General features: G+C 37.0%; 2 protein-coding genes across 2 annotated transcripts in view; one reads left to right on the top strand and one right to left on the bottom strand.

The window, feature by feature from the left end:
* Positions 1-249: 249 nt before the first annotated feature.
* The window catches only part of LOC111862464 (4-coumarate--CoA ligase), a 61,304-nt gene continuing 41,065 nt past the window's right edge, over positions 250-20,488 (bottom strand). Inside the window, exon 8 of the mRNA XM_023847924.2 lies at positions 250-1,340. Within this exon, the coding sequence (XP_023703692.1) occupies positions 1,044-1,340 (297 nt within the window). The 3' untranslated portion in view covers positions 250-1,043. The remainder of the gene's footprint in view (positions 1,341-20,488) is intronic.
* On the top strand, positions 4,448-13,692 carry LOC111862465 (serine/threonine-protein phosphatase 4 regulatory subunit 2). Its single transcript, XM_023847926.2, has 2 exons — positions 4,448-6,631; positions 12,620-13,692. The coding sequence occupies exon 1, from the start codon at positions 4,960-4,962 to the stop codon at positions 6,604-6,606; it is 1,647 nt and encodes a 548-aa protein (XP_023703694.1). The 5' UTR covers positions 4,448-4,959; the 3' UTR covers positions 6,607-6,631; positions 12,620-13,692.

A 20,488-nucleotide genomic window follows, 5' to 3' on the forward strand; every position in this document is an offset into this window, starting at 1 on the left:
TCTGCCTCCAGCTTTGAGGATTGACCTGTGTAGGTTGAGGAACTGGCTTTCCATATAGATAAGACTGGAAGGATGGTCACTAATGCCTGGGGGAGGGGGTAAGGGGTACTGTTTTCTCATCTCAACATCGGTTCACAGAAATGCATCAGTTTAGAGGTGGGAAGCGACATGAATATGCTCTGTATATAAAATGAAGATCATACGCTACAAATTATGGCTTCAGTAAATTCAAAATAAAATCATTATAAATAATTCCAAAACATATCTTTATTGTCACAGGTACAGTTTTTAAATCCCTTTATGTGTCCAGAATAGTATTTCATTTAAAATTCATTTGTTTGTATTTGTGTAGGATTCTTCCATTGCATTAATGTGAATTCTCATGCTCTACAGCAACTTGAGTCTGATACGTTTAACATGACTGAGCAGTCAATAATTATTCGTATATTTAAGAAATTCCCACATGTTGCAGAACTTCATCATTATCACTGGTTCTTACCCTGAGACTAGTTCACATCTTCGAGATCTGTGCCTCGAAGATCCTTCTACTGTTATCCTTCTGTTCATGCCTTTGTCTCCAAAGTATTCACTTTCGTTGCAGTTTTACAGTTAACTTGACCATTTCCTGTTTCACCTAAATATGTAACACATCCAGGTCATTCAAATTTATGTAAATAATTTCTTTTGTTAGTTGTGACATTAGATAGTGTAGAAAATCGTGGAAATCCAAGATGGCAGAAGTTATGTTAGAACATGATGTGTGTGTAGCAAAATTCTGAACTAGTCCTGAATATACCCTTGCTTAAATCCTCAGATGATGCACACATTGGCTTTCAAATTCAAAATGTATAAGTGCATTAGAAAGTGCCAGTGATATTGAGATGCAGTATTTTGGTGTTTCTGGTCATAATATTTCAGTCATAAAGAAATTGTTTTAAGTATGGAAGAAATTTCAGTCTTGCCTAGAATTTGATATATGATACCAAATTTAAAATTAAACTTGAATAGAGCACAGGCAGTCAACAAAATGATTGCCATACTCATCACTGAATGGGTGATTTCTCACCAAGCACTTTCAGCTCATTTCTCAACACCTTGCCTGCTGGATTTCGAGGTATAATGTCAATGAACTTCACACCGCCCGCTAGTTTCTTGTAACTGGCAACTTTAGGCTCTACATATTGTTGGACTTGATCTTCAGTTAGATTCTGAGCGTCAGGATGACGCACAACAAACGCACGTGGAAGTTCACCAGCCAGGGCATCAGGAATGCCAACCACTGCCACATCAGCAACACCTGGTATTTGTAGTACTATGCTCTCCAGTTCAGTGGGGGAGACCTACACACAGATGGTAAAGTGGATATAAGTGCCCTCTGCTGTGTGTTCACCCCAAGCTTATAAAATACGAATGTGCCTCATTATGTTACAGTTGTATATAACATAGTATGCCATGTAACAGCGGAAAGCTTTACACTGTGGATTCTGTAACCAAAAGAAAAATTACCCTTTGAACATGGGCACCAGTGCTGTGTAACAGAACTTTCTTTTTTGCAAGTGATGTTACTAATAATATGCAAAAGCTTTCCAGAGCATTTTTATTGCAGGAAAATATCATTTCACTTAATAAAAAACACATATTTTCAATAAAAAGCCATTTTCTTTTTATAGCAACAGCAAATACAATTTTTGTTTTGAAACAATGTTGTGAGAAGTAAAGTAATGAAGAAATTTCCTTCTGTATTTTAACACCCCCAAACTGTCATAAATATTCATAATACCATCTGCTGCACACAATACACATTCAACCACGTAAGATAAGACGCTGCTGTGATTTAATAATGAGTATTATAATGTTGCATCTTGCTTGTGTGCACTTATTCATTCATTTATTTCGTGTCCATGGATCATTATACATGATATAAGACATGTATTATCACTGTACAGAGTCACACAAGCTTTATTTCTGCAGATACAGTCAATACCATGGCATGTTTCAGTCATCAAATGACCACCAGGTGGAATCTACATAAAAATTACACAAAAATAGCAAAAACTTTAAAAGAGCTTCATTTGGTAGAAGCTGTTATTTAATTTAATTAACATTTTATGTTGGATCTGTCTTGTAAGTGTGATAGAATTAAATATTAAATTACCTGTTCGTATATAGAGCTATACAAAATCAGGCATTAAAATGATCAAATATGACAACATGTACACATAAGCATTGCAAGGGCAGCCAGTATGCAAGGCTGACAACCTCACCACCATCCTGTGAGCCGACTGTCTAGAAAACATGAGGTACACTTCTGTCTTTGGTGACAGAGGTGAATTGGCCCTTTTTTGTTCTTGTTTTTGTTTGATTGAAGATTTTATTTTCTCTTTTGCTATGCCTTTGGCATGTTATTGTTAGGTCTTGGGGGGGGATTACTGTTTGTTCTTCAGTATTTCTTTATAGTGATTAATTCCTTGGAATTTTTCCATGGAAATAGGATATTTATCCAGCATGTTAATTAGACAGGTTTATGCATGGTCGGATCCATTGGTGATAACTAGGCCTGTAAAGTTGTTTTTCTGATATATATACTACCACAGTCAATAAATTCGTGGAATGGTCGCAAAGCATTGTACGGGAAATTACTGCCAATATGTTTCAGCAATGTTTTTGACAGCATATCAATGTTGGCAGGCTTGCATAGCGGCCAAGGCAACAATTTTGAGGGCTGATGTGGATCTGCATAAGTGTATGTGAATACCTTGTAATATGATGCAATAAAACAACATTCCATGAACTTAATGACTCTGCCACGTATATATATATACTTATGATTGCTCTGAATTGTTGGTGACGGTTACATCTGTGTACTTAATATTATTATTTTCATTTTCCTGAATAAATCAGGTTTGGATGCAGATCAGTGAAATCACTTTGGGTGTAAATTTTTGTGAAATCTGTATTGTAAATAATCAGAATGTCACTGATGTATCTAAAATATATGATATGTTGGTAATATACTTATGTTCTGGGTATTGGGAGTATATTTCTCATAGAATTCATGGAGTTGTGCTCCCGTAGCTAGGCAATCAAATTGTTTGCGTTGTTGACTATTATGTTGAAAATAATTCTGGTTTAAGACTGTTTCTAGTAGTAATTTTGTTTTTTGTTTGTCATGTTATGTATTCTGATCGATTAAGATTCTATTTATTATGTCTGTGCCACAAACCTTGCTTATAAACTTAACCTGTACACCATTTACAACTGTTTTTGTTGATCACTTTACAGTATTCAGGATAGAATAATCTTTTCTTTACAGAGTAATTTTAATATTTAGCATATTTCCTTTCTGTTTCTTCCAAATACTGGGGGCAGGGATGCCTGATTTGGTCCTCCTCCACTTCCCAGCACCATTGCTTGCTTACACCCAGTAAATGTTAATGAATGGAGTGTTTGGAGTCACACTAAACATAATATTAACTGAAAATTATATGAATGTATGAATACGAAGGACAAAAATTTAAACAAAAAGGTTAAATCCTTACAACTACAATTTAAATCCAATGTAATAGGATCTAGTGGTCTTCTGGATGATAAAACCCTATGGCCTTCCAGAATAGGTGGTGTCAAAGTCCAAAAGGTAATTACATGCGCCTCCACCTCTGTGAAAACCTGAAATGTTAGGTCTTAAACCAAGTGCAATAGCATGAATATAAACTACACTTAATTTGATTTTGAGTGCACATATAAGGTATACAGTAGCTGTCTGCATTCTTAGAACAGGTAAGAATTCGCAAAGAATAGAATCACTTGGTGTTTATTGTAACAGGGCACTTGTCCATGTACCTTAACTTCAAACAAATTTGTAGTATTATTTTATAGTACCATCAGTCTGGTTGTCAACTTTAAAACAATGGCAGTGCACCTAAAATCATCTCCCATGCAAGCTGATTTCTAACTGTTGTAATTGCATCCCTTCTACAGACTGACAATCAATTTTTATGACAAAAATTATATGTGCATCAGATTCCAAATCAATTGTGCTATATTGTTACTGGGGAAAAATAATCTCCATTAGGAATGGTTTTATCGTTTGGGATGGAATGTCATGTAGCGAGCTTGATGGCGGTTCCTTGCTTGGCGTATTCTTCAAATCTGGAGACATGTTACACCGAAATATCAGTTAACTTTCAACAGACTACACGGCGTTATGTCCCCAGAAGGTACAGTTCACAACTACCTCTCTAAGAATGTCAGATACTACAAAATTTTCGTTAGCATGAAAATTTGAACCTACACAGCCAATATGATTTTACAGCGTAATAATAAGAATCCTGAAATGGAAAATAATATTAATGTTAATATAAATTAGAGCTCTTTTTTGTGTATATGTTTACAACGACCCAAATAACATTAAAACCAAGGCACAACGCATTGTGTAATCCGTACACTGCGCCCAAGTGTTTCGTCACGTCCTCCATGCGCAAGCACCATGAACCCAGTGTGAGACCATAACATTCAGAATCAAAGATAAGTAAAATAAACCCACTGTGTGGTAAGAATTTCTAAGTGAACTTTCTCCGTACGTATAATTTATCTCTTATCCAAGTATTATTTATTTCATTTCAGTGCTCTTTGATCCAGCAGTGCTGCCACTACCATCATGCCGGTCCAATTATTTAGTGAAGTTTGGACCATTGGATTTATTAATATATAGATCTATACAGTTTTCTTCAATCGACAGTTCATTAAGTATTAACAAGTACCCTGTTTATTACAATAATTCGTTAATTTCCTGCGAGACTGTACAAAAATACTATAGAATGCGTTGTTAATTGTTCGTTTGAAACCATTGGCAATTGTGTACGACAATATTATGTGATATGGTAGTGGAGGTGGAGTGCGTCTGGCAGTTGTAATCGTGTGAGTGTTGCCAAAATTTTATTTGTAGAAGCAAGTGAAGAAATGGAAAATCTCGAAGAAGTGTTGCAGTCGTTAGATGAATTTGCAAAACTGAAGCCAAAAGATATACCCAGAGAATTAGAAGATTATTTGTCGTATGTAGCTAAGACAGGCGACCCAGTGTATCAGTGGTCAATAGTGAAATGCCTGTTTAGAGAGAAACTTTTGAATGTTATTACAGATTTCTATGAAACCAGCCCAACAATAGACTTGCCACCTTGTCCGAATGTTGACCCTTTCAATTATGAAACTATGAAGAACAGTTTGTTGGAACGTCTTGATTCTTTCCCTAGTGCTCCATTCACAGTGCAAAGACTGTGTGAATTATTAACTACCCCAAGGAAGGAGTACAGTAGGGCTGATAAATTTATGAGGGCAATTGAAAAAAATATTTTAGTCGTTAGTACAAGAGAGCCGGGGAATATAAGGCGTCCTGATAATGGTCAACATGAATTATTGATGAATGGGGTTATGGATGGACGAGGCATCGAATTAGGTGAAGCCATTGAAACAGTGAGCAGTGAAGGTGTAAATCTAATGCATTCAGATGAGAATGAAGTTAATGTTACTGAAAATGAAAATGTCCCCGTAGAATGTGCGGGAATGGAGGAAATTGATATGGAAGAGCAAGGTGATCACATGGAAGCATCAAATTCCAATGTCTGGGAAAAGGAACAGTCTGAGGTTTTAGTACACAGTGAAGAAGATGGGACTTTGAATTATAATGGTAATAGTGGGGAAGGGGAGGACAGATCCAAAGAAAGTTCAGAATGTTTTGAAATCAGCAGTACAGGGAGTGGGGAAAGTGGCCATGAATCTGCAGAATTACCAGTTGCCTCAGCAAGTGAAGTGGACACTGTTTCTGATGTTGTTCCCGGAGACTCACATCCTGGAATAGATGCTTGTTTATCAAGTAACAAGGAGAATTTAAGTGAAACAGATGAAAATGGTGATCTGAAAGATGATTGCCATAGATCTGAATCAGACTTAACTGCTGAAAATTCTGCAGTGAAAGATGAGACTCCAGAACAAGCAAATGAGGAAACTGGTGGAAGCCTTCCTGAAGAGACAGAGATAACAAGTACACCTTTAGAGCAGGAGTCTATAGACAGTTCTTCACCTGCTGAAGATTTATCTGAAAGTGGTTCTAATATTGAAACAGTACCAGCATCAGTGGATCCCAACAGTGAAACAGTGGCTGGTAATGTAATGGCAGAGACTGTGATTTCTGAACCTGCTACTTTGGCAGCAGAAACTGCTTGTACAACCGATTCTACAAGCACAGAGATTCCTCTTGACGAGATATGTGCAAAGGGTGTAGACACAGATGTGAATTCAGCTACAAAGGCTGGCACTGCAGAACTGAACGACAGTAATCCAGAACAGCATAATCCAAATGATGTAATATCCACAGATTCAAACGAAACCAGCCAACTAGAAGAGATTGCTGGTTCCAGTCCATTGGCAGAAGCAGTTCCTTATCAAGAAGTCACAGAGAATGGGAGAACAGAACAGACTACAGATGAGAATGTGGTGGTGTGTCAGCAGGATGAGGCAATGGAGGTTGATGACAGTAATGTTAGTAGTCAGTTGGTCAGCGCAGATATTGATGAGCCAATGGATCAGTCTGAACAACCAACAGAGAGCTAATCTGATCATCCAAGTAACTCTGTATGTAAGTGCAGTAATTTCTCAAATCCAACTTAACAGTGAAGTCATATGTGGAATTTGGAATTGCCAAAAAAAAAATCAGTTGGGCTTTCTGCACTTCCGTATATGTTAATGAAAGTTAATCATATTAGTAATTTGGAATTTTTGAAGCCAAATTTCAGTTTGCCATTCTACACTTCGCTGTGTTATTGATTACTAGCAACAGAATTTCAGAAAATGTGAAATTTGGATATTCAAAATTGTCATATTTTTGGCACATGACATAACATATGTGGATCACTTATTTTTTATGTGTTGATTTCTGTTCATTGTAATGTGAAGAAATTTGTTATATATTTTCACTTTTGATATGTGCTATCATATTTCTGTTAGATGAAAATCATTTTAGAGTAAATCACGAGACACAGGGTATCAGAACCAAATTGCATCTCCCATTTTTTATTTCAGGGTTTTATCATAATTACACAGATGTGTGTAGTAAACTTGGTAGTTTTAGATTTCTTTTGAAAGTTGAAGTTTAGTCACAAGTTATGAATAGTTTGTCTTCTATGATACAGTGCTGTATGGTCTGATGAAAGTCAACCAACATTTTTGAGGAATATATCTTACCAACAACATGTTGATATATCCTAGAAGATCGAACTCATCCTAAACACCATGATGAGAACCTGAAATCCTACATAGTTACAAGTTAGATTACATTAATGTGGTTTGTGATAAGCCTAATGATTGTAAATAAAAACAGAATTCACTAATTTTTATGGTAGTGATGTTTTTTCACAGACACTATTGCCATATGTTGAGTGCCCTACAATTTCTAGATATGATGTTTGTTTTACATCAGGAATTGTCCCTTGCTGTTATGTTTATTTCAAATAAAAATTGTGTCAAGTTGGTTGTTAGTAATCCGAGCCATGGGTCTGAGTTAGTCCTTGTAGATGTACTAATACATTAACGGGTGATACAACCACCATATTTTCTAATGTGTTAGTGCTGTCAGCCTTACAAGGTTATTTGTAAGAGGAAAGCCTAAAGCCCAACCTTAGAATTTGCCTCCAATAACAAGTATACATGGTTAGGCCTATGGTTTTGTTTTTAAAATAAATTTCTAAGAACCTTCTAGTTTTAGGCCTTGGGTTTTATTTTTACAGATAAATTTCTAAGTTACCAGTTCCAACATGGTGGAAAGTTTTGGTGTTACTTGGGTTATCTGTTAGTATGTAAATAGCCCTGTAGGTGATGACTGTGTTTTGTGGTGGCCAAAATACAAAATTGTCAGTCCCATCCTCAAGACAATCGAGACTGAGAATAGACTGAGTCCCATCATTTGCAGTACTGATCCATGTGACATAAGCCAAACTGCAATGGTTACAGTATCCAAATGAAATAAATAGGGATAATCTGAAAAATATAAGATGTGAAACCAGCAGGCATTTCAGGAATAAAAAGGAGGAATATCTGAAATATAAAATTGATGAGCTTGCAATGAACAGCAAGAACAAGAATATTAGAGACCTGTATAGAGAAATAAATGACTTTAAGAGGGATTACAAACCTAGAAGTAATTTTTTTTATTGCTAGTGCAGCGGGACTAAGTCCCTTGTACTGCAGCCACTTCTGGCCTATTGTACCAGCCCCAGATGATAGGTGAAGATGATTGTGGAGCAATTGGTGGAATGAAGATTGGCAAGGGAAACCGAAGTACTCACAGAAAACTTGCCCCAGCGCCACTTTGTCCACCACAAATCCCACTTGACCAGACCCAGGATCAAATCTGGGCTGCCGTGGTGGGAAGCCAGCAACTAACCGCTTGAGCTATGGCACGGCCTAGAAGTAACTTAGCGAAGGATGAGAATGGTGATCTGCTTGCAGATTCCCACAACATTTTGAGTAGATGGAAGAACTACAGCTGAGCTGTTAGTACCTGATCCCAGCCCTTTTGAGGTTGAAAGTGCTATTGCAAAATTGAAAAGTTATAAATCGCCAGGTAGTGATAAAATTCCGGCAGAACTTTCTCAAGCAGGAGGCTAAATATTATGTTCTAAGATCCATAAGCTAATTACATCTATTTGGCATAAGGAAAATTTGCCTGATCAGTGGAAGGAATCTATTATTGTACCAGTTCACAAGAAGGGTGATAAAACTGACTGTAGTAATTATAGGGGGGTCTCACTACTATCAACTTCATACAAAATTGTATCCAATATTCTTCTCTCAAGGTTAAGTCCATACATAGATGAAATTATTGGGGATCAACAGTGTGGGTTTTGATGTAACAGATCAACTACAGATCACATCTTTTGCATTCGTCAGATATTGGAGAAAAAATGGGAGTACAATAAGACAGTACTACAGCTATTCATAGATTTCAAGAAAACCTATGATTCAGATTGGAGGGAAGTATTGTACAGTATTCTGATAAGAGTTTTGGATACCCATGAAACTAGTTAAGCTGATTAAAATGTGGTTAAACGAAACTTACAGTAAAATCCGTATAGGTAAACATTCGTCTGATAAATTTCCTATCCAGAATGGTCTAAGACAAAGGTCTCCAAACTACAGCCCGCGGGCCACATCCGGCCCGCGAAAGAATTGTGCACAAATGCGCCAATTGAACTAATTTTCCAATGAGTACTGGTAAAGAAAATACTTGTTCATAGACTTCAAATTCATTAATTAAGATTGTGTTTAAAATATATTGATATTCCATATTATGTTAATATTATTCACAATTTTAGATTTGAAAGAAAAATTTTGGAAGCAAGTTGCTGATTTGGATGCCAGTTCTCAGGAAATTAGATTGTTTCAAAATCCGTTTGACTGTGATGCTGCAGATGTCCCAGGTCAAATTCAAATGGAAATTACTGAACTTCAAGAAAATTATCATATTAAAGACATAAAATCAAGAGAAGGATAACAGACCAAGCCAGACGAACAACTCTACATCGCAATCAAAATAGGCTAGCAATGCTACCAAAATACAAGGAAGGAAATTTGATCGAATTTTATAAATTTCTGAACTCTGAGCAATTTCCAAATTTAAAGAAATTTGCTTGCAAATTTATCTCCATTTTTGGGACGACATATCTTTGTGAACAAACTTTTTCCCAGATGAAGTAGATCAAGTCGAAATACAGGGCAAATTTATCCGATGAACATTTAAAGTCGCTACTTGTGATTAGCGTTTCAAAATTTGAACCTAAATTTAATCAGATTTTAAGAATGCAAAAGGAGTTCCATCATTCACATTAATTGTTTTATTATAATTTGTGATGAAAATATGAGCATTTGCTGCTACTGTCTGTTGTCATTAATATATGATAATTTATTCTCACATACTTTGTATTTAGTTTATGAAATTCTGTGCTTTCAATAAAACTCATAACCTAGAGTTATTATTTTCTCATTTTATCCGGCTCGTTGAAAGTGCTGAATTACCTAATGTGGCCCGCGTTTTGAAAAGTTTGGAGACCCCTGGTCTAAGACAAGGAGATGCTTTATCGCCACTCCTTTTCAATTTTGCTTTAGAATATGCCATTAGGAAGGTCCAGGAAAGCCAGATGGGACTGAAATTAAACAGGACACATCAGCTGTTGGTCAATGCTGATGATTTGAATCTACTGGGTGATAACATAGATACCATAAAGAAAAACACATAAACTTTAATTGATGCAAGTAAGGAGGTTGGGCTAGAAGTAAATACAGAGAAAACTAAGTACAGTAGAACTTGGTTATAACGTCATCAAAGGGACCTAAAAATAGTGTCGTTATAAACGAATGTCGTTGTAACCGAAATGGGCACTTCCACAGTAGCCTTATGTTAGTCACGTAAATATCTACCAAAAACCGAGTTAAAATGTTGCATTTTTTAGTGAAATACGTAGTTAAGTACAGACTAATGTAACATTAACGTGGAATTGCCCAAATGTGTAATATCAAAGACATNTCGTTCGTACTGTAGAATTCACCAAACCAAATTCACAGCATACATCAGCTTTTTTCCTTCCATTTTCTATTTCACGAATCACTTTAACTTTCTCTTCAATGCTTAAAACTTTCCTTTTCATTGCCATGTTTTCGCTACTGCACTTCTCTGGGTTTAGGCAGGAACACTATAGGGTAAGTAGACAATGTGAGGTCCTGTTAGACGAGATTCTAGGAAAGGAATGCAGTTAACAACCTGCCGCGTCCTCTTGCACTATTCACGCAGTCCCACCCCACACCCTTGTTTTCGCATAAAATCCATGCTCCTCTTGCAGCCCGCGGTCATATTCATCCAGGAGAGTCACGTCAGCAAGTAGAGAAAGTGAGGGTGGGCAGACACATCGAACTTTCCCACGATATCAGAGAAATTCAGGAATGAAAATGACGTTACATACGAGGTTGATGCATTTGTGCATGTCGTACTAAGCAAGGTATAAAAACAGTTGCTTTATGAGGAATTAGTTCGTACCATTGAATATTTGACGCAATAGACAAGGTGTCGCAGAAACCGATGTTGCTATAACCAAGTTTTACTGTATATGTTGCTGTTTCATCACCAAAATGCCGGGCAAAATCATGACATAACGATAGGAAACAGATATTTTGAAAATGTGGCACAGTTCAGATATTTGGGAACGATGATCATAAATCAAAACCTGATTCAGGAGGAAATTAAGAGGAGATTGAACTCGGGTAATGCTTGTTACCATTCAGTCCAGAACCTTTGTTTTCTCATCTGCTGTCCAAAAACATAAAAATTAGAATATACAAAACTATTATTTTGCCTGTGGTTCTGTATGGGTGTGAAACTTGGTCTCTGACATTAAGGGAGGAACATAGACTGAGGGTATTTGAGAACAGGGTGTTGAGAATATTTGGACTGAAGAGAGATGAAGTGACAGGAGGTTGGAGAAAACTGCATAATGAGGAGCTTCGTAACTTGTTCTCTTCTCCAAGTATAATTAGAATGATAAATTCAAGGAGGATGAGGTTGGCAGGGCATGTAGCACGAAGGGCGGAGATGAGGAATTCATATAGGATATTGGTGGCAAAGCCAGAAGGAAGGAGACCACTGGGAAGACCAAGGCGTAGGTGGGTGGACATTATTAAAATGGATCTTAGAGAGATAGGATGGGATGGGATGGATTGGATTGATCTGGCTCAGGATAGGGACCAGTGGAGGGCTCTTGTAAACACGGTAATGAACCTTCAGGTTCCATAAAATGCTGGGAAATTTACTGTCTTTGCTTGCTGCATCGTTGTAGGCATATTAGTTACGCATTTTCTCAAACAATTTTCAATTCATTTCTTGTTTCCCCATGCATGCTACCTGTTTAACCTAATTTATCGTGTGTTTTTTGTAATTTATTTAATGCTGTTGTCAGTATCTCAGACTCTATAGTGTTGAATTGTGGGATTATAGAGAATAATGAATTTGAAAGGATAATAGAGGGTGTGGTCATGGCCTAATTATAGATACTGGCATTTACATGAGTTATTTTTACAGTGTGCATCTCTCTGTGTGTCACAACTGTATGGTTATTTAATGTATCTGTCAACACAACAAGAAAAATTGGTATTACAAATAATGTCAGTATCACATAGAATGAATTTTACTGTTTGCATGGATGTACTGAAGAAAATGTCAGAGAACCTTAGTCAAATAGTGAGTGTTCCAACTCAGATTTGATTTAACTAATTTATCCCTTGTCATTTACTGTAGTGATGTTAGGTGGGAAGTACAGATTTATGGAGCTCCTTCTGTATATGATTTTCTTCATTCCTGTCAAATGCATTTAATTTATGTTCCCTTTAAAGCAAAGTATGAAATTTGACACCCATTTAAAGTGACATACATATTTATGACTAAATATAAATATTCTGTATAGAATGATAGCATACATTGTGTTTGTTCACTGTTCTTTTAAGTTGGTTATCTGACGACACTGTCAGCTTCAAGACTATATAGCATCGGTTGTTCACTGATGTGATCTTGTTCATTTGCCAGGTAATGCAAGAAGCTGTTATGTATCTGGGCCACAGACAATGTGTTTAAAGACATAACACAGCAGAAACTGCCACCTGTCATCAACCAACATCATCGCAGATGCAATTGGTTCATCAGTTTCATTCTGATTTGGCTTAATTTTGCGTGTTAAACAAGATGTGGTATTATTATGCACTGAACATTGTGGTACAGATCATTGTACTGTGTTTGATTTGTAAGGCCATTTGTCAGATCCCATAACTGCAGACTGTAATTTAAAAAGTAGTTGGAGACATTGCTCATGACATAGCTATTTGTTTATTAATGTCATCGAGTCATGAAGGCAGTAAAAATCTCTGTGAGATTTCAAGCAGTGACTTTGAATGCTATTGCTTTCTGGGATGTGATGTGATGTAGTCTGGTAGATATCCATCAACATTTAGCATCAGTGATTTGGAAGACCCTGTTACCTATATCTTCATGGTAGAAGACTAAGTGAAGCATGGAAAAATAGTATGGACACAGGAAAGAGGAAGACTGGGACCAGGGCTCTAAGAACTGTTCTCCTTGACCGACTCAGGCACCACTCCTCTCTCCTTGTATCTGTACTGTTTCTCCATGCTTGGCAAACTCTTCTACCCTGCATATGGAGGCATTTGTTCCTCTGAAATGTTGATAACTATCAGCCAGATTGCACAGGGCCACACTCCAGAAGATGGTACTCTTCAGAATCTCTTTGTGTTACGTATTCTATCGGGATTGATGAAGCCTGGGTTAAAGCTGGTGGTGTTTGTATACATTTTTGTGATGTATGGATTCAAAAACTGAAACCTTCTGCTATATCTTGAAGAGTTCAGCAGTATCAGAAGGTTTATTTCTTGTCACCATAGTAATTTGATTCCATGAGAACTGACTATTTATTATAGCATACAAATGGACATTTTTATACATGTATTAATTTTGTGGCTGCGTGTCCAAAATTTAAAATTATACAAGTATGTTAATAGTCTTAATAGAGGACTTGTGGTTATATGAGTGGTCCTGAAAGGATTATGGCACTTTACTGCTAGGAAAAATATAATTTTCCAACTTAACATGTGGCTTGTTTTAATTAATTTTTAACCTTTGTTAACAGAGCAGGTTAAATGGACCTGTCTGCCTTGTGTTTGAGATGCTGTTTTTAACATTGTCTTGAATAGCTCACAGTCTAATGCACAGTTGTTCCTTTCCATCTTTATGGAAAAACAGTATTAAAATGTCAGAGTAATTAAATCTGTTTGGCATAGCCCAAGGTTGCTATGTCCACCAGCAGAATGGTGAGACAGATTTCTACATGCAGTGCTTGGCTGTTCACAGAGGAAGTTAAGTAGCTGTGTTAAATCATTTAATTAAAAGCCAGAATTAAACTCAACTAAACTTAAAGAGACCTCATGGAATGAGTCTGCCTTCTTGTAGTCAGAAATGTAACTGGCCTCATATCTAGAGGCATAGTAATGTTACTAACATTATGTTTTCACAGTTTAAATATCCTTATTGTTTTCACTCATCTGATCTTTGGCAATGTTTAATATACAAAATGGAAAATTCTCTCCTTGTCCAAGTCATATCTGTATAGGACAACACTAGTCCTGTTATAGCTTTAACTAATGATGCCATATGTTTTGGTTATGTATGCTTATTGCAGTTTAGATTCCATATTTACTCGTGTAATTACCTGCTACCAAGAATAATGCACAGTATTTTCATAACAGTTGTTTTATGTATTGTCATGCTTGGATCTGCTCTCTGGTACCAATTCACTACTGTCTGCAACCTCCAGCATGTCCTCATTTCTGTTAAGAGTATTTGTAATCCCAATTTTGAGAAGCTCTTCATAATTATTTTCATTGACATTATGTTCTATGTTTGTACTATCTGGTCACACATCATTTCATTGGACAGTCTTCTTATCATCCCTTTTGGTGTCAAGTCATATCCTTCTGTCAACCATTCTGTGTACAGTTTTGTAACATTGTCCAACATGGCTTGTTCAGCACCTCCTGTCTTCTACTCTTCACTCTGTGGAGGACAGTAGCAGTAATCTTCCTGGTTCACATATTGAGTTTACAAACCTTCCTGGGTGGAATGGGTGTCTAATTTTAAGCAGGGCATAGAGGGTTCAGATTTAGAATAAACCTAACCCTTTTCGAACTATGGGGCATGATAAATGTCCACATAACCTTCAGTAAGAAAGATGGAGTACAAAACAACAAATATTTAATAACAACTAGAGACACAACAAATTTGTTACACAAAGCTGAGAATAGTCAAAGGAAATAATGGTGAAACAGAGCTACTCTGAACAGTATCACCAGTTATTCAAAATATGCTTCTTTGCAAGACATGGCAAGCCAGGCCTCTTCGTCAGTCTAAATGCAAACCGAACAACATACATAATCACTCATGCATGTGTATAACACAGACCCAAGATATTATGTGCAACAGTAACAAAACACAAATTGTAATATTATGCTACTCTACTTTTTTATGAATGTAAAAAGAAAAAAATAAACTGGGCCAGAGAAAATTATAAATGAACCTGAAAAAGAAATTGTCACAACATCCCAAAACAAACTTACGTTACTGTTGCAACAAGAACTCCCTTGCCCTCATTGGCCTAGCAAAGAGTCCGAACACAATTTAGAAATAGACTAGACTGAAACACAATTATTGTCCAACTTTACCAGTCAAAGGTAAGCATATGAGAGAGAAACTAGTTAAGTCAACACCCAGGTAGTTCTTTATTCTAGAACATGAAAGTGGAAGAAAGTGACATGACAGATAGAGTGGGACATAATATAGGAAATGTGTCAGAACTTAGATGTCTTGTGTGGGGGGAGACAAGTATGACACTGGCCTGAATACATGGCTCATGTTAACTGACACTTCAAGAGGCTGTAAGACTGATGTTATCATCACATCATTGTGATGGAGCAAAAGGCTGATGTGAAGTTTTTCCATTTTGTTCAGTCATTTGCCAAGCTCTTCACCCCTCTCCACGTCTTTTCTTTTTTACTTATTTCCTCTTCTGCAGATCTTCTACATGTCTTCCTTGGTCTCCCACATTTTCGTGCTCCCTGTGAATTCCAATCTAATGCTGCTTTCTCCATTGTTCCTTCTGGTTTTCTTAAGGTGTGTCCAATCCAACGCCATTTCCTTTTTCTAATTTGAGCAGTAATTGGCTCCTGTTCTCTAATTTTCCCCAGACCTTTATTAGACGGGATATCTGGCCACCATAGGTTCAAGATGCAGCATAAGCAGCAGTTCACGAAGACTTGCATTCTTTTGCTAATTTATTGGGTGACTTTCCATGTTGCACATGCATGAAAGAGTACTGACTTTATGTTAGTGCTGCATATAGAGGGGGCGGTTATTCTCTCTCTTTTTTTTTTATATATCTTACTTTTCCATGTAGGATAATAGCTGAATAAAAGCTCCATTTGCCTTTGTAATTCACTTTCTAACATCTTAACTACCACCATCGCTTGTCACAATACTCCCCAAGTAAGTGAAAGGGTCCACTGTTTTCTTTCCACTGATGCTTAGCTTTTCTGTGGCAGTAGTAACATGTACTGTCCTCTCTTTGGTCTTCTTACCGTTCATATTCAACCCAGCTAACTCTGCCTCTCCTTGTAATTGTTTCAGTTTCTTCTTCATATCTGTAAGCCTTTGAGCCAGAAGACATATATCATCAGCAAATTCTAAATTTTCAAGTCTGTCTCTCATGCTCCACTCAATTGCTGTTTCCCTTCTGCCCAGAGTTTTCCTCATTATTCTTTAGAGAACCAACAGGAATATAATTGGAGACAGGATACAACCTTGTCTTGCACCAGTATTAATTATAAAGTATCCAGTAAGTTTTCCTTCATGAAGCACTTTACATCTAAATCCCACATAACATGTTTTTAATGAGATTCAAGATCTTTGGTGGATACAATACTCTGTTAGAGTTTTCCACATGACTCTTCTATTAAGTACATCAAAAGCTTTCTCAAAATCAATGAAAGTCATGTACAAAGTTGTTTGCCATTTGGCACTCTGCTCAAAAATGATTCTCAAGGTGTTAATGAGATCTACACAACTTCGGTGTTTCCAAAAGCCTGCCTGCTACTTCCTAAGATGTACCTCTACAACATCTTTCACTCTGTTCAGTATTACTCTTGATAATATGTTGCTTGGTGTCTTAACAGAGTAATTACTCTCCAGTTATTACAGTTGGTAGTATCTCCCCCCCCCACTCAACCCTTCTATCCACTCTGGGACTTTTTCTTCATTCCATATTTCCTCTAGTGGAGGTAGTAATACATTAGTGTTAGTATCCATATCTGTCTTCAGAACATCTGATGGTATATTATCTGTTCCTGGTGCTTTTCCTCCTTTAATTTGTTTTAGTGCAGTTTCAACTTCATTACGTGTTAGGGGTTGTATGTCGATTTTGGATCTGATTTTATTATCTTCCTTGGTGATTCTTCATATGGAACATCCTGTTCATTGTTCTGAGAAATATTTGTTCCAACTCTTGAGTTGTTCTTCATGTGTTGATATGACCTCCCATATTGTTTCTAACTGGTTTATTTCTGTTAAATCCTTTCCTGGATAGCTTTCTGGTTATATTGTAGAGTTCTTTTAAGTCTTCTCCTCTCTCTCTTTCCTCTACCTATTCTGCTTTATGTGATAGTTCATCTGCCCACTGACTTTTATCTCTTCTCACACTCCTCTTCACCTGAACATTTGCTTCTGTATATTGTGCTTGGGCTATTGCTTTCTGCTATCATGTTTTACTGTTATTAATTATTTAGTAATTAATTTCTATCCGATTTTATTTTGTTCTGAGTTTCATCAGACATCCATTCCTTCTGCCTCTGATCTCTATAGCCAAGGACCTTTTAACTAGTTTCTAGATAAACTTCTTTGACCTTCATCCATTTAATTTACATCATCATCAAAATCCTCAGAAAAGATAGAAAGGACTTGAAAAAAAATTCTGCATTCTTTCTCGTCTTTTTAATTTTTAATTTTAATTTTTGCACATTAAACCACCTTTCTTCTACTTTCAAATTTCTTGCCAGCTGCCATTATCCTCAGTTTAAATTTAGCTAGAACTAAGTCATGATCGCTGCCAATGCCCACTCCTCACTTATTTCTCACATCTCAAAGAAGTTCTGAACTTCTTGTCTATTGCAATATGATCTATTTGGTTACTGTAGTGTGGTATGGTGACACCCATGTAACTTTATAGCACTTCTTATGTGGAAATATGGTCCCTCCGATTACTAGATCATGGCTTTCACGGAAGTTTGAAAACATTTCGCCATTTTCATTCATTTTTCCTAGACCATGTATGCCCATGACTTGCTCCAAACCTTCATAGTTCAGAACCACTTTAGCGTTCATACCACCCATCAAAATTTTATGTCTCTCTTTTGGAACTTCCTCTAAGGTACCCTTTAACTGTTGGTAGAATCCCTCTTTTATATTAAGTTCAGTTATTTGTGTTGGTGCATAACATTGAATAACTGCTACGTTTCTGATCCTAGTCTTAAACCTAGCGATCGCAATTCTCTCAGATGCAGGAGTCCACTCTATAAGGCTCTTTCTTGCATATCTACTAAGAAGTATTCCAGCACCCTCTTTATGCTCAGAATTTACTCCAACTTTTCAAGAATACAGAAGGGTGAATCCATTTTGGTTCCTTCTCCAAAATCAATCCATCTAACTCCACCAAGACCAAGGATGTGCAACCTGTCTTCTTCCATTTCCATTATAAGTTATCTCAGTTTACCACTTTCATTCAGAGTTCTTACATTCCACAGACAAATTCTCATCCTCCATTTCATGCCAAAGGTTGTCAACTGTTTATCTGGCCATAACTTCACTTCAGTTTCTTTGATGATAATAAGTTAAGGTGCTTAGATCATCAGCCTACAGCACCCAATTGTGATGGGGCTGCCATCTAAGCCTCCAGGCAGACTTATTTTTCTGGTAGGGTTATCTCCCTTAACCTTTGAAGCTCCATCTTCCCCACAAGGCAGTGAATTCCTTCTTCATTATCCCCCTCAGAGAGAATGGGGTGCCTCTTCTGCCATCTTCGCCATAACCCTGGCTAGGGACCCTCACAAGGTGCTATAAAGTGGGCCAGCTGAACCCAGGTTCATTCTTTTTATAAAGAGGTATTACTGCTGTATCACTCTCCAGTTTGTCCTGGCTTGTGACAGGCAGAGCCTGACCTTCCAAAAGTAGGCCCAGGTTGGCTTGATCAAAACTGACGTTAACCCCACAGAAATGACTGTCAGATCAGTGTTCATCTCCATGAGGATTCTCTTCGTGTCATCCCCAAAATGCCTGCAAATACTGCACCACACAAGTATAGATGGTGTCCAAAGCAATGCACCAGGGTGTTTACCCCAAACTAGGCAGACCCTGTCAAACCATTTCCCTCTACATGCATATGAACACCTTTCACTAACTTCGTTTTTGGCACTATCTTCCTTTTAAATATCACATACAGCAGCAACTGCTTTTCACATCCATTTATGCAGATAATTGCACACTTTTCCCCTTGCTCTTCAATTGTCATGTTTGTCAGCATACCAAAATACAAAGGAGTTTCATCCATATTGCCCATTTGTGATAACAAGTAGCTATTGTTTCTTCTCAGTTGAATTACAAATGTGTGAAACATAATCTCGTCAGAATCTTTTTACATTCATTGGCATAGTGATGTTCGTTTTCTAAGTGACAGTCTTTTTGTCTTCATAAAACAGTATATCCAGCCCCCGCTCACTTCTAATTGTTAATGGCTGGTGCCCTGCCTTGTTGCTATCTCATATGTTTCCAGATACTTTTCATACCCAACACCAGCATCACCTAACATATTCAAGTATCTCTTCTTATTTCGGGAATTTTCCACCTCTTAGCCCTCAACATGCTTTCCTGGATTTATTGGTAGTTGTAAAACAGGAACTCTCTGCTTCCTGCCAGTAGCACACTGAATTATGAGGCAGTAAATTCATGACCGGCTACTCTGTTGCTGTGTTTAAGTAGGTATTCTGTTACATTTAATTTGACATCAACTGTACGGCTTGAGTGTTTCACTTTATTCATATCACAAGCTATCACTTTCACACAAGTCACTTTGATGTTGTGCCTAGCCAACAGTAGCCAGAACCAAACATGAATACTGAGTACACAGCAGCTATATGGACAGACATTCCCGTGCTACTGTACTTACAGAGCAACCTGATGCCTTCGGCTATATGTGTGTTATTGATATACGAATGGAATATCGTGAATTGGCTTCAGACTAAAAATAAACATGTGAAATATTTGAGGATTTTTTGTTGTTATTATTTCACAGTGAAAAATCAGGGTACGTGTATTATGTGATGGCAAGAATTGCACGAGTGAATACTGTACATGTTCCCTACTGTTTAGGGCTTTCTATTTATCCATGCTAATTTTTAATATATAAACCACAATGTTTCAGAAGTGGGTTCTGTTTCCATTACCGAGTGGATTAATGTAGCAGTGCTCTGAGAATTCACTGCAAAATCTCATAATTTTTTTATATAAGCTTCCATACTCTTAACTTCCACAGCTTTTCTTGTATTCCTTTTCAGTTCTACATGGTACTGAGTAATGTGTTGAGGCAAATGTTTAAACCCTCTCCCAGAAATGACTTGCACAAATAATCAACTGTAAACCATCTGTCTTATGTAGTATACTACACTTCACATATCCACATCAAAATATTATCAGCACTTGCAAAATAGACAGGATAGACTGAAACAAAATACTCCTTCATTGTTTGTGACCTACTGCATAACTTACATTCATGCAGCCTATTGTATT

Source organism: Cryptotermes secundus, unplaced genomic scaffold, assembly GCF_002891405.2.
Source record: "Cryptotermes secundus unplaced genomic scaffold, Csec_1.0 scaffold816, whole genome shotgun sequence".
NCBI lineage: Eukaryota > Metazoa > Arthropoda > Insecta > Blattodea > Kalotermitidae > Cryptotermes > Cryptotermes secundus.